Genomic DNA, 13895 nt, shown 5'->3' with positions numbered 1-13895 from the left:
CCAATGTACAACAGCCTTTCCTACTTCCTTGAGGACTAGTGCTTTCAAATGTCATTGCACTTATTAGCTGTCAGTGGCACACAGCATCTCTCAGGATCAGACTTTGAATGCACACCATCTTGCTCAGCAGCAGCTATGAAAGCCAGCTGAAAGTCCTTTTGAAGGTTGAGTCCCTCTTCTTTGTATATCTGCAACTTCTTGCAGAGCCAATACAATATTGGGCTAGGCAGGAATAGCACCATTAGGTACCTAACAGCAATTGTATGCTTAGAGACTCTCTAAAACCCACGCGAAACCCCAGGATTAAGTAACCTTTCAAGGTTCACTTCTCAATGAGCTTATATAATTCTAAATTAATGACCCTGGACATGTAGTTTGGCAATGAAAGAGCCGTGGGGAAGGAAAGAGAATCTGAATTTCACCAGACAACAATAAGCATAACAATAATCACAGACTGCTGTTGCATAAGCAGAAAACAATTTTTGAAAAATCATAACTATTCTTTGGAGAGAACTCAGAAGAAACAATGGCCTTATGACTAATAGGACAGGCATTTTGGAATCCTAGTTTGCATCTTTAGTTCAGTTACTGGTTTGCAATGTGACCTTGAATAAGTCAATCCACAATTCATGCTACTCCACAGGATGTCGGTGGATTTCAAAACAAGCCTTTCATTTTGCTATAGCTCAGTCCCTCACTTAGGGAATGGTAACATCTCTATTTTTTGTTATTACTCATCTGTCTTGTCTAACCAGACTACAAGCTCCTGAGGGTAGATGTCTTTTCTTACTGCATTTTGGTACAGAGCTTTTCATTCTGCTATAACAGAAATTATAATGAGTAAAAATGAAATGCACACAAAGTATTTTCTTTGGGAATACAAAGGCAGACTACAAACACTGTGTCTAAAATGAAACAAATTGATTTATTTTTTTTTCTCTAAAAAGGTATAAAGGTAGTTCTACTTCCTACATTTCAAATACTCTGGCTTCACAATCTCAGTTAACCAAGGCCATAATTTCAATTTCTGTAAGTTTTGTTTATAATATTCTATGCATGTTTAACTTGCATGAAAACATGCAGTTGAATGAGGCTGCCTTCTCAGACCATGGAAACACAAAGTTAGATCATCATCATCAGCTGTCATATAATTATCTAAACACCCATATAGATCATAAAACTGCATGAAGAGTTATAAAGCTGCTATACATTTCCTACAGCTATTTTAGTAAAAACAACACTAAGAAATACTGTAATTGAAAACAAATTAGTTTGGAATTTAAATGCCAGACTTTATGAAGACGGGAATGGAGATCTGGGGTTTTAGTCCAGTCAAAGCCAATTACAGACCGTAATCAAATCAAGAATCAGGTACAATATTGTGCACTCCCTGGAAATGATATCGTACTTAAGTATTCTAACTCAATCATATACTTATGGATGATACATCAATTACTTATTACAGTGGTTCCTTCTTTTCCTATCACCATTACGTGCAATTATTTCAGTATCACTGTTCCTCTAGGCAGAAGAGATGGCTGAAATAATGGACCCTGGAAGTCCCATTTTATACACTTTTTAGCCCGTAAGGAGACCCAGTATGGAAACCCAAATAATAACTTTAATTCCACCTGGATAAACATCTTGGAAAAGTGGAGAGATTGTTAAAGACATCAATTCATACATTAAACTGTTATTTAAATAAAATAGAGAAATTTCAAAAGGACTCTTACGATCAGCTTGAACTTGAATCACATAACCTAACGTCAAGGCCATTCGCTGGGAGTCAACAGTACTCAGGATTTTGGCAGCTGCAGTGCCCAGCAAAGGTTTGCCATTGTATAAAGTATAGTACGTCAGTTCCGCTGGCTCCTTGGGTCCTGGAATTCGTTGGATTTTAACCATCTTTCAAAAAAAAAAAAAAAAAAAAGAGAGAAAGAAATTAATTTCAGTTGTATCATATCATCAGAAAACCAGCAAGAAGCTACCTGAAGGCAGTGCACAGAGTCTGGCAGACCCAATGTAAGCGTAAGCGCCATGCAAATGGCCTCAGAGGAGCAGAGCTTCCTCTCACCACATCCCAGTGTATTAAAATTAGTGAGGACTGACTGCCTTCATAAAAATCCTTAAACATAATCCTAATGTAAACTCCTATACAAGGAAAAGCATGCAGTAAAAAAAAGGAAAGGGCATTAGAGTCCTCTGTAAAGAGGGAATTCTTAAAATCGGTCCTCATGTTGAAAGCTACACTTTACCGGCACATTGCAGTTCAAAAATTCCCTCACATTTTACTGCTACATTCATTATTTTTGATCCCAGGCTAACAATAAAAAGAACCACATTTTCTCAATTTTATTCAGCAGAACACCAGCAGAATTTTAAAATTGTACCTCTTCCTTTTTTTTTTTTTTTTTTGAGATTCCTCTCCATTATGTTGAAGCCTAAAATATGTCATATTTTCACAGAGAATTTTAAAAGGTTCACAATTCCCATAAATAACAATGTATTTCTTTTAAAAATTCTTTCATTGGGAAAATACACAGAATTGTGGGCAAATAAGAAAAGTGGAAATTTGTTTTTACATAATGTGATCTATGGACATCTAATTTGATGACTACCCATGTATAAGGACTGCTTCATACATTTTTTCAACAAAAAGAAAAAAGTTCTGCCTTTATTGATGGAAGAGCTAGGAAACTTCTTTTTTTACCCCTTAAGAACAAAAAGTCAGAACTATTCATTATTTCCAATATAAGACTTTTTGATAAAATATGTATATTGTATTTATCTTCACAGGAACCGAAGGCAAAATATTTATTGACACTGATTAACTAATGACAGCTTTTAGAAGATGAGAGGCATGAAAACATGTCTGACTTTAGAAAAAGGAATTCATTAGTAACGCCATGCAGATTGCATTCACTGCTTTAGTGTTGATGAAAAAAGACAGGAAACCTCAACCCGGTTCGAGTTTTCCGCACAAATTCAGGCTGTATGCATCCAAACAAAGCGCTTTCCAAAACATGTCTAGGTGTAACTGATGTTGCATCAACCACCTGTACAGTGTAGCTGCCCACAGTGGTGGCACGTTTAAATCGTCTTCCTTGCTGATGGGACATCATGAACAGCGGGGCCAAGCGCTGCTCCATCAGTCTTGCAAAGCTCTGGTTGTTCAGTCCCAGCAACGCAATATCAACCCCTTGTATAACTGTGGGAATGGAGAAAAGCAAACATCAGCACATCTGACACCGACAGGTTAAGTAACACATGGTTTGCAGGGCTGTTTGACAGGGACCAGCTAGATTAGAAGGAAAATAACTGGAAACTCTTTCAGTAGAGTTCTGCCCTCTCGACGATTCCCAGCAGGGATATACTGTGCTTCTGTTTCAGTCACTGCACTGTGCTTCTCAGGTAGTGCCAAGGATGTTTCAGAGAATAAAATCCTCCAAAAACATTCTTAAGCTTTTAGTTTACCAAAAGGTCTTACAAAAGCACCTAATCTGTAATCTCCCATGTAAAAAGTCAGTGAAAACCTGTTTGAGAGCTGTCTGATTTGATGCTTGTCAGAGGAACAGCTGTTAACTAAAAGTGTTGTTAACTAAACAACACTTTTTTTTTTTTTTAATCCAGCAGTTTTGAAACCTGCAGTTAGAATTTTGTACAACTGTTTGGAAAAAAATATTACTTGTTTGAGAGCACTGAACAGACATTTCCTAAGTGCTAATGGATGTAAAATAAACCGTACACTGAATTTACATAGTTCAAATACAGCATGCTAATTTAGTTCACATATGTATATGATTTCTCAATATTATTTAAAAATTCATTTGGGAACATCTTTCTTTTTTTAACAACGCTGTTTCTATTGTAATACCAACAGTATTCCATTACAGTAAGTGCACAAAGGCACGAAATGGAGTATCAGGTTCATGGGGTCCACGTGGGGGGAGCCGTACTTCAGAGGATGACAGTCTCTTCATGTATTTACTTTTAACCTCAAAATTAGAAATAGATGGAACAGAAACTACCAAGTCACACTGGATATTGGAAGAAGACTACAGAATCCAAGCCATTTCATGTCACATTTCTTATCCTTTGCTCTCCTGAGCATTAAACACAATGATAACACTCTTGTATCTACTGACTCGATGGTGTCTGGGAAAGGGGGTCTCCTCCCTCTTGCCCAGTCAGCACTTCTAAAGTCAAAACGATTCTGAACGACAATATGATACTAGTGACATGATTGTGATAAAGCAAGGATTTTGAAACTTAGTAGCATTGCCTGCACCTTTTTTTTCCTGTAAACACGAAGTTATATGTTTAATGCTTCAGGTGGAAGATGCAAAAATTCCTGGACCCAGACAGAGTCAACAAACGATAACAAACTTTCCTTGGTTTAACAGATCACCTTTCTTCCTCTGTAATATCTACAAGCCTCTTTTGTTTTCAGATGTAAATCTAAATCCCAGAAACAAACAAACAAAAACTCTGTGTTTTAAATCGCTGAAAAGACAATGCTGCGCTTGTAAATGCTTAAACCCCGGAATGGCATCAATTTTGAGGCATGTGTTGAATGCAGGAGATTCCTGCGCTTAAGGTGACAACTCACAGTTATGTCCAAGAGTAACTTAAAATACATTTGCCCAGCTGAATGCAACAGAAAGGGTCGGTGGACAGTTATTTACTTTGTATAAAATTACTGCATAGATGTGCTTATATAATTAAACACTAAAAATTATTCTCTCAAGTGCAAGGAAGATTAAAAAGTACCTGTGATCACCCAGTAGTCTCTAGTTGACTCTGAGACATCAAGGTTTGGATACTCCAAAGCTTTAAAATAAAAGTTGACATTATTTCATAACATTGCAACATCCTACCATGTCCTTAAACAATATGGTTCATCAGACACTGACAAATAAGTTTGAACTACGGCTTTTCTATGAGCATTGTACTACAAAGGACAGTACCATCCAGCCCAGGAAGAGATCTCGAGGCATCATTTTCAGGATTACAGTTTCTCTTCTGTCTGGAAAAGGGCAAGGAGTGTAAACAGTATAGGTCCTGTACCACACAGGATATGTATCTTCTGCTGCTGAAATACTGTCTAGTACATTTTCTGAGGCAATGCCAAGTGTTGCCCATTACTGAAGATGATACATGATATGCATGTCTCTGTGCTACATACATCTCTGCTGCTTTCTCCATGCAAGTAATCAGCTGGGGGAAAACAAGAGGACTTTCCGCCATGATTCTTGTGAGTTCATCCTACTTAAGTCAGACCACAATTTCAACATAAAATAGTATTAAATAAAATAAACAAGTGCCAGCTTCCACCAATCTCAGTTCAGTTTCACATGAATTATAAACGAGATTAGTAGAACTGTGAAAACACCCTGAAGTGAGGGTGCAGGCACATTAAAAGCATGCAGGTATTACTAGCATATGTGCTTACAGCTGTGAGAGACTGATGTTTGCAATTTTGATGCTTTTTGCAAGGTTTTTAATCTCAAAAGTGCATTAGGCTGTAAAGTTTAATACGCTACTAATTCATTATACACATCAGCATTTTTTCAATAGATTTATGCAAAGTGGAAAGCATTAATATTTGGTACTTAGTTCAGAAAATATACGTGCTTCCCATGTTGATACACTGCTATTTAGTTACCTTGATTTTTAAACTCCAAAGTGGTTTGAAATAGTAAACACAGTACAACATCTGATTATGCACAGTAAGTGCTTTTCAGAAGGAATTTCACTGTGAGTCCTGAGCTGCGCATTTCCATGATAGACTGCAAGGGCTCTGAAGGAGCCACCAGAGTCTAGGAGGAAATTGTGTGGTCTGAAAATGACAACAATATTTATTTGATGAACTGAAGCCATCGCACTGCCACGTGGATAAGCATAAAACACTTCTCGAAGTAAACATTTTCACAACGCATGCCATCGATCTCAAAGCCATAAATACTTTGCACACATTACGATCGTGCATTTGCTGTGTACCTGCTGCACTGGGAATAAAACCAAGAACTCCAGAATGAGCTATAAGCCATTACTTGTCACAGGAGCACTCGCTAAAGGCTCTATTGTGTCAGTTCATCATGTATGGGGATCAGCAGAGAACTGCAGTACTACACAAGACTCTTCATACGTGCCAAATGTCTTCTACAGCTCCTGACTACTGAGCACATGCCTATACTGCTCTTACAAAAAGCACCATAAGCCTTTTGCCCATTCTGGAGACAAAATAATAATAATAACCCAAGCACAGGCATCAGCATTTCCTAGGACTTACTCCTTGTACTCCTGCATGCCCTATGAGGACAAGTCCTGCACGCAGGACTCACTCTGACAGGCTCACTTGCGAGCTACAAATAGGAAGGAGTCTGTCTCATGATGAATGGTCCACAGCCCTTCCTAGCTCCCTGCACACAACATTCATCAACAGCCTCCCTTCTACTTCCCCTTGCTTGTGGAAAGAACTGGTGAAAACACACGCTAACCCAGAGATGCCCCTTTCTTGGAATGGAAAGTCTGATTCTGAAGTGCACCAGTGCAGCAGCAGAACTCACCACCAGGCAGTTTCACCTACAGGCATTTGTCTGCAAGCATCTGATGTGGATAGGTAACGTCTCAAGAATATTTCTTCCTTCTTTCTCAAGGATTTTCATAACTACCAGAGTTAGCTGTGATTTCTGCCCTCCTTGCACTGGAGAGGGATCACATACCCCCCAGACAGAGGACTGCTCATTGGGCGAGTACCTAATGAAGAACTACACGAGATGACTACTCTGCAGCTGGGCTGCTTGTAAATAAGACATATTGGTCATACTGGCAATTTGTACTTTCCCCAGCGCTCACTTTTCCACAGTCTGGTTCTGATTGTTCTTAGAATCAGAAAATGAACAAGCACTTTGCTAATTTTACTTGAAGCTACAAATCCGCTCAGCTCAGTGTTCTGATCCTGAAGGCATGTTTGGCTCTATCCTCATACGCTCAATTATTTCAATGCTTGTGAAATTAAAAATTACAAACTACTCTGTTAATGATGTAGCCTTATCAGTGAATTTGATGGCTACCAGATCTTTACTGCTATTTGAGCACAGTACATCAAATTTAACAAGTATCTCCTGAAGATTTACACACTGTGAGATCAGCTGAAACCTGCCCTCACTTAACCTGGGTCCACTGCCATGAACAAATGTACGCATTACATCTCTGTCTCTTCTCACTTCCATTGAACACTGATCTCTTCCAGTGAATGGATAACCTGTCACCACAGCAAGTTTAATTTCACAAACTGAGTATCGCAAGCAGATTAAACAGAAATCACCATAATGAAATTTCTAATCTCTTTATTCTTTTTAAAGAAATGAGCACACCAAGTGTCAGTGAGCATATATACCATCCAGGCTACCCAGACATACGACTTCCTTTAGCTCTCTGTACCTCTGACTCTTCATACCAGTGGAAATGCAAGTGAATCATTGAAACTCAAGTGCTAAGACCACACTGGAAACTGGGTATGACACTCAGCAAATGCACAGATGACTTTCAAAAAGGAGCTATGTAGGCAGAACTCACCCACTACCCAAACATGCTGGCATTCAAAGCATGCTAACGAGTCATGTTACTGGACCAAGTACTGGGGGCTTGGTCTTTCAAATAGTAAAGAGCTAGGCTGAACTTTACGTGCTATACCGAGTCCCTGTGAAACAGCGAAGTAGGAAGATTAAGTTTTGTTTCATATAAAACTACATTTTACTTTGTCTGGAAGTCATCACTGGCTTTTTATTAATATATATTAATGGCAGCATACATGCGCTGTTTTTAAATTATCTGACAGTGTTTCTAACAGCTGAAGTAGACATTGAACCAAAGCAAAAGAAATACTCCAAATTCCCCTCTTTCTTCTTATTTTTTTTAAAAAAGAATTAGTCAGGAAAATATATACAGTCTGTGAGCTTCATGACAAAGCTTATAGTGCCTGTAAAAGCTAATCTTAGAGGCGTGTGTTGAGAAGCACATACTTACATTCTGCAATGGTGAGAGGTGGGTAGGTTAGATAGAAACCCACTAGCTCAGCTGACAGCTGATTAAGAAGGTTGCTGGAAGTGGTGCCATTTAAAGTTGTGCTTTGATTTCTCACCACATAAAACAGAGTGACAGCTTGGGAGACATTGGAGGTATTCAAAATCTGAAACAGAGGTACAGAAACAATGTGAAGTCACGTTTCAGCTCAGTAAAAATTTAAAAAATAAAAGTAAAAAGAGCAAACAACAAACCGGGGAGATGTTAACTTGAATGATTGACCAGACACAGCTCGCTCAACATTACTGTGTAAAACAATTTGTGGTACTTTAATTCCTACTTCAGCAAACACAGAGCTACTAGAGGACAGCAACAGGCAGAAAAGGTGCCTGCATATTCACTGAAAATATGAAGTCGGAAGAATATCTAACAATTCTTTTTTATTTGAATTTCACTTAAATGCTTAACCTTTATTTCTTAAAAGGATAAGAATGTATAAAAAGTAAAATTCAAATTCACAAAAATAACAGTTATAATTTTCTATAAATCATGCATTTATAAATTTTCCTGTAATAAACAAAATTATCTTATATCGGATGACAACAAAAACTTATTTCCATGGTGGCTATCGAAGACATTTTGTTGAAGTACAAGCACACACATAACAAAGAATAACCCAGAGACTTTAGCAACAGGCACTTGCAAAGCGTGCAACACTGTACCTGAACTGTTAGGTTGTTGCTGGTGTTCCAAACCTTTCTTTCAGCATCCTGAAATGCTCTCTGTAACCGTTGCTCCATTGTCTGAACAAATTTGCATGACTGGATATTGTCTGTTTGACCCACAAACTGCAGCTCTGGAAAAGGAACAAAGCATTTGTGTGTAGACAAAATATTCTTAGATGCATAACCCCTGTGATGTCTGACAGCAAAACAACCACTTTGCAGATTAAGCACGTGAAAACAGTGCCGTGTAAGACCATTCTAAACTAGCCCTAATTAAAGAGAAACATAATTATTAGGTTGCATTATTAAAGCGGATACTCTCCACAAACAAGTGGAGATTGTTTCTGTATGGATACGTAAGATGCTCAGACCAGTCCACTATGTACAGGTTCATTCAAACCCAGGCAGTAAGTGGAGGTCATTCTGAAACGTGTTATGCTCTTAAATCTCACAAGTCGCTCGCTCTTATGCGACATAATCAAATATAATATTGCTTCTCGTTCTGTTTGTGCTAGGAAAAATATGCTTAATGCAACCGCTATATATATGTGCACATAAATACATAAGAACATGCAAGAAGTCTCTTTGCACTGAATATGTTGTTTTATAGGGCCAAGGCAAGGAAAGAAAGGCAGCATTCATCCTACTCTGCTGGCAGTCCTGCGGGCACTGGGAGCACAGACATGGTAACCAAGGCACACTTTGTCCTGCTGCTTCTCGCTGTGGTGTTATGCTGGAAAGCTGAGGGGGTCAGGACAGCAGGAGGAAGGACAAGCATCGCCCTTCTGCACTGAACCGCCAACCAAACACACAACGCTGAGCCTCGGCAGGCTATCGCTCACCTGTCTTCAGCTGGAAGTGGTAGGCAGGGAGCGGCTTCCATGGCGCGGCCAGGGTTGCAATGGACTGAAGATGCAGCACGTGCTGCTTCACGTCTGCTGTGGCGTTGCTGATCCCGTAGGCAATGAGCCTTTCAATTACAGCAGCTGGTATAAAAACCACTCTCCCCCGCGTAACATAGTAACCAACCGTGACATTAGTCGATTGCTCCAGGATTTCAACCTAAAACACACAGGGAAATGATTTTTGTTTTGATTTTGTTGGCAATTCAACCGCTATATGATGGGACCTCTCATTCCAAATAAAGCTCCCTTGCAGGCTTCTTGCATGTGTCTAAAGGATCAGTGCCATACAGAGCTGGTCAAGGAGCTTACCACGGCAACTCACAGATCTCCAATTTAGGCTGAGGCTTCATTCACGTACAGATAAAAGAATGTTTTTTACTTCTGAGTATAAAAATACAGAGAATTCAGAGAACATCCAGCTTCTATTTCATTCCTGAAGTTCACTAAGTATGTCCACGTTTCTGTCATTACAGGTTTGGGGTTCTAGGTTTGAAAGACCAAAAGTTTCCCATATTTGATTCTTCAGTCTCACCTGAGTCCCCTATGCTGCTTATCCTGTAGTGCCCCAGATGGCTAAGCTACCACTGATGAGTAGAAATGACAGACCACAAGAACAAACACACTGTGAGCCAGAACATGAGTTGATTTTTACTCCACATAGAAAACCTCTATTTTTCAAAGAGTTTAAGCCTCAGAACTTGTCCTCCAAACTCAGTTACAGCCAGGGTTCCTCTATTAGAAAAATGCAGGCTCTGTCAGGTTTATCAGAAAGTGAGAGAACAGATCTGACAGTTTTTTATTGCTGCTTTTGAGACCTAGGAATATACAATTCCTAAACTCTGTAACATTACCCAAACCTTGCAGCCACAGGGCATGGGGACAAAAGTCAACCTGATGGCCTCTATTGTGAGCGAAAAGTAATTTTTTTTCCCCCTTTTTGGTAAGTGCACCTCATGTAACAGCCTGAGGCTCAGCATAAGCTCCTGCCTAACAAAAGCAGGAGCGTGTTTTACAAAAAGTACCCCAGCAACCAGCTTCAGCCTGCTCTAACACTCAGCAGCAGAGCTTCATGCAATGTTGCTAGAAAGTGACGAACGTATCTCCCTCATTTATTTTCAACAAAACATGGTCTCTCCTTGTGCAGCATTTTCATCCCTGTGGAATTGGACTTGTCAGGCACTGCATTTTCAGTGGGAGTGGACTGACAGCAGTGACATCCCATTAACTAGCCCTGCTCTTGCAATTGATCTTGCTAAGCACAGCAGCACTTGCCTGACTGCAAACCAGAGTCCTTCCTACACTGCTGGGGAGGAAGAAACTGCTGTTTGTAGGAGTTTCCTGGAACATATCAAGAAGAAAGTTGCACTTCTCCCTTCTACTTCGTCAAATTAAATGAAAAAAGTTTTGGAATGGTCCTTGTATTTTTAGAGCCCAGAGCAGGTGTTACCCATGTGTCAAAACTAATTTGGACATAATTATATATTACATACAAGTGAGGAAGCAGCCAGGAGGGGAGGTCAGAGACTCACCAGACAAAAGCAGAATGTCTGACACAATCTAGTCCCCCACCTTCTTTACAACACTGACCTCTCCACAGGATACCTGCTACTTGTCTTTGACACAGCCAAATCACTCAGATTCAGAAGGTCTAAAAGCAACATGTGATTTTTTTTGTAATCACTTATTAGGGATGTGATGGAGTAAGGTGCAGATGCTCAGGAGGGACTGTGTTACCAGGTGCTACTTGGTAAAACAAAGGCAGACAGTCTCCATGGGATTAAATACACCCAAACTTGCAGTTTACAGTAATGTTGCAGCCACCCACACAAGCACCACTGACTCTTAGTTTAAAGGTTTATTATTTCTCTTGGTGGGAGAGCTGTTTCAGTGAGATCACACAGGCAAGCCAGGCATGCTTACCTGAGCGCTGACATTTTGGTTGAAAGCTTGTCTCAGCGCTTGGTTGAGCCCTTTCGTCACGCTCTCCTTGAAGGACCTGCTGATCATCATCCTCCTTGTGTTCAGAAACAGAACTGCAAAACACCAAAAGCTACGTGTTAGTTTGAGACATTAACATCCTATTGTTTGCTTTCTCAATTCTTTTCTGTTGGGGTAGTAAAGATCATGGAGGAAGCTATCTGTGATTTGCAGCAGCTCCAATGGGAGTAAGAACTGCAGGGGCTCAGCAGCGTCCCTAAGGTCACTATTCTTCTCATGACAATGGCCCACTGTTCCACAGTGAAGTCAAACAACTGCCATTTCTTTAGCAACAGCAAGGCTTTGCAATGCTGCCTTTCTGTATGTGAGCGAGGTATGATGACACTTGATTGCCTGTGGATAGACTGCTGCAGCATTCCCAGAGGACCGAGCTGGTGCTAGGCAGGCAGGCCTCTGTAAAGGACAGGTGCTTCACAGAGTTCAACAAAGAAATGTTCTTCACTGCTACAACTGCTTTCAGTTTGCCAACTGTCTTTACAGCTATTTGTACACTTTGTTTATTAACAGTTTCACTAACTTTTATTATTTGCAGAGTTTTACAGCTGCACTGATGTATTTTCAATCATATATTGTGTACATACTACTTCTGTCTTAAAAAAAAAAATTGTTGCATCTACTGTCATACTGATACAGGCATTTATCGGCTACTAAAACCACATTACATCAAAAAGCTGCTTATTTCACTGTCCTTCAGTGTCATTCAGGTTTATACAGCTTCATAAACCCTTTTATGACTCTTCTTTGTTCTGATCTTCAAGACAAGCATCTTCTGATGCCACCAGGAGTGCATAGGAAGACTGGGCAACCTCTCCAGACCCCCTTAGTCTAGAGCTGTTAAAATTAAGGAGAAGCTGTCTGTGAAAAACACTCTTAGAGCCATAAGAAGTCGTGCTGTTCACACAGACAGCTCAAAATCCTCCCATTTTGAATTGCACAACTTTAAAGATCTATTTGAAAATAACTTGGTATTCAACGGTACAATTAGGCACAAAATAGGGATCCTTCAGCAAACTCAGTGGCCCCACGTACCTGTTTTAACCATAAGGTTCCAGGAGAGGCGGCAATCCAGGGGAGGAGCTGCTGTCATGTTAGCGAAAGCCACTGCTGCTGTTGTTTCTGGAGGAGCAGAAGTGTTTTCCGTTCGAGTAGGGGGAAGCCTAGTGGTTTTCGCTGATGCTGTAATAGATGTCAAAGCTGCTGTAATTGTCAGTGGATACGGGGTTGACGTTTTGGTGATTTCTGAGCTTAGGAATTTCTGGCTGTCAGTGGCTGTTGTTTTTATCTGTCGTGGTATGTGTGCTGTGGGTGCGAGCGTGGAAGCCATGGCAGTGCTACTTTTAGGGGTTATAAACATAGCTGTCATGTCCACAGGTGATGCGGCTGTGTTTCCTGTTGCAAAAGGAAGATCGGCATGTATTCCTACCGAGCTCAGGACTGAGGTCAATTTTGTGGCAGTGTTGTTTTTTGTTAGTGTCAGTACCGGAGTGTTTAAAGCCATCACAGATGGCAAAGGTGTGTTCGCAGTGCCGAGCGAAAAGAAGGAAGAAGCTGGCACTGGTGAAGCTGGAGATGATTTCCTTGTTAGTGGTTTTGCTTCTGAAGTTCCTACTGTAGGTAGTGCACCAGAAGACACTCCAGATAACACTGTAATGACAGAATGGGTAAAGTTGGTTGTTGACAAAAAAGCAGAAGTTAGTTGTGTTGGTGATGGATGGACAGAAGTTATGATGACTGACTGCAGAGGACTGATGGCAGGGGGTTGCAATGGCATGCCCTCGGTAGCTTTATTAGATATGCTAAAGGGAACTAGACTATGCCTTGGAGGATTTGTGTCCCACTCCTCCACGCTAAATGTAGCTGGAATGTTACCAGCCACAACCAAATAACCAGAGGACTCTAATTGGTTATCAAGAAATTCTGGCAAGCTTCCAGAACTGACATCTTCTTCTGTAACAAAACTCTGTAAGAGCTGAGCTAAAAGGCTTAGTTACAGGAAGAGCAGCCTTGCTTGGCAGCACGCCGTAGGCAGCACCGATTTCGTAGCTAGCCAAAAGAGTCGAGTTGTCAATGAGGTGAAAAGCCAGCACTGGTGTTGTGCTCAAGGTTTTTGTGAGCACAGTGATCTTTCCAGCACTGGTTGTTTGTGATTCTAGAGAGCTGGGGACAACACCTGTATCGTTAACATAAGGCATGTGTGACTGGAGCAGTGCTTCATCCTGTGCATGGGTAGTGCTGTCCC

General features: G+C 40.4%; 1 protein-coding gene across 9 annotated transcripts in view; it reads right to left on the bottom strand.

The window, feature by feature from the left end:
- The window catches only part of KIAA1549L (KIAA1549 like), a 104205-nt gene that overhangs the window by 51154 nt on the left and 39156 nt on the right, over positions 1 to 13895 (bottom strand). For 8 of the 9 annotated variants that reach the window (XR_011809826.1, XR_011809827.1, XM_027459466.3 and 5 more), the window contains exons 3-10: positions 12686 to 13300; positions 11579 to 11691; positions 9596 to 9815; positions 8751 to 8884; positions 8032 to 8194; positions 4771 to 4830; positions 3057 to 3208; positions 1734 to 1905 (exon numbers count right to left, since the gene is read on the bottom strand). Coding sequence is in view for 7 of the 9 variants with exons in the window: in XM_027459466.3 (XP_027315267.1) it covers positions 1734 to 1905; positions 3057 to 3208; positions 4771 to 4830; positions 8032 to 8194; positions 8751 to 8884; positions 9596 to 9815; positions 11579 to 11691; positions 12686 to 13300 (1629 nt within the window). In the remaining 2 variants the exon portion in view is untranslated. The remainder of the gene's footprint in view (positions 1 to 1733; positions 1906 to 3056; positions 3209 to 4770; positions 4831 to 8031; positions 8195 to 8750; positions 8885 to 9595; positions 9816 to 11578; positions 11692 to 12685; positions 13301 to 13895) is intronic. The other variant, XM_027459468.3, reaches the window with a different exon arrangement.

This window comes from Anas platyrhynchos, chromosome 5, assembly GCF_047663525.1.
Source record: "Anas platyrhynchos isolate ZD024472 breed Pekin duck chromosome 5, IASCAAS_PekinDuck_T2T, whole genome shotgun sequence".
NCBI classification, from domain to species: Eukaryota; Metazoa; Chordata; class Aves; order Anseriformes; family Anatidae; genus Anas; species Anas platyrhynchos.
Note: the sequence above shows the minus strand (reverse complement) of the source record. Positions and strands in the feature narration are given on the sequence as shown.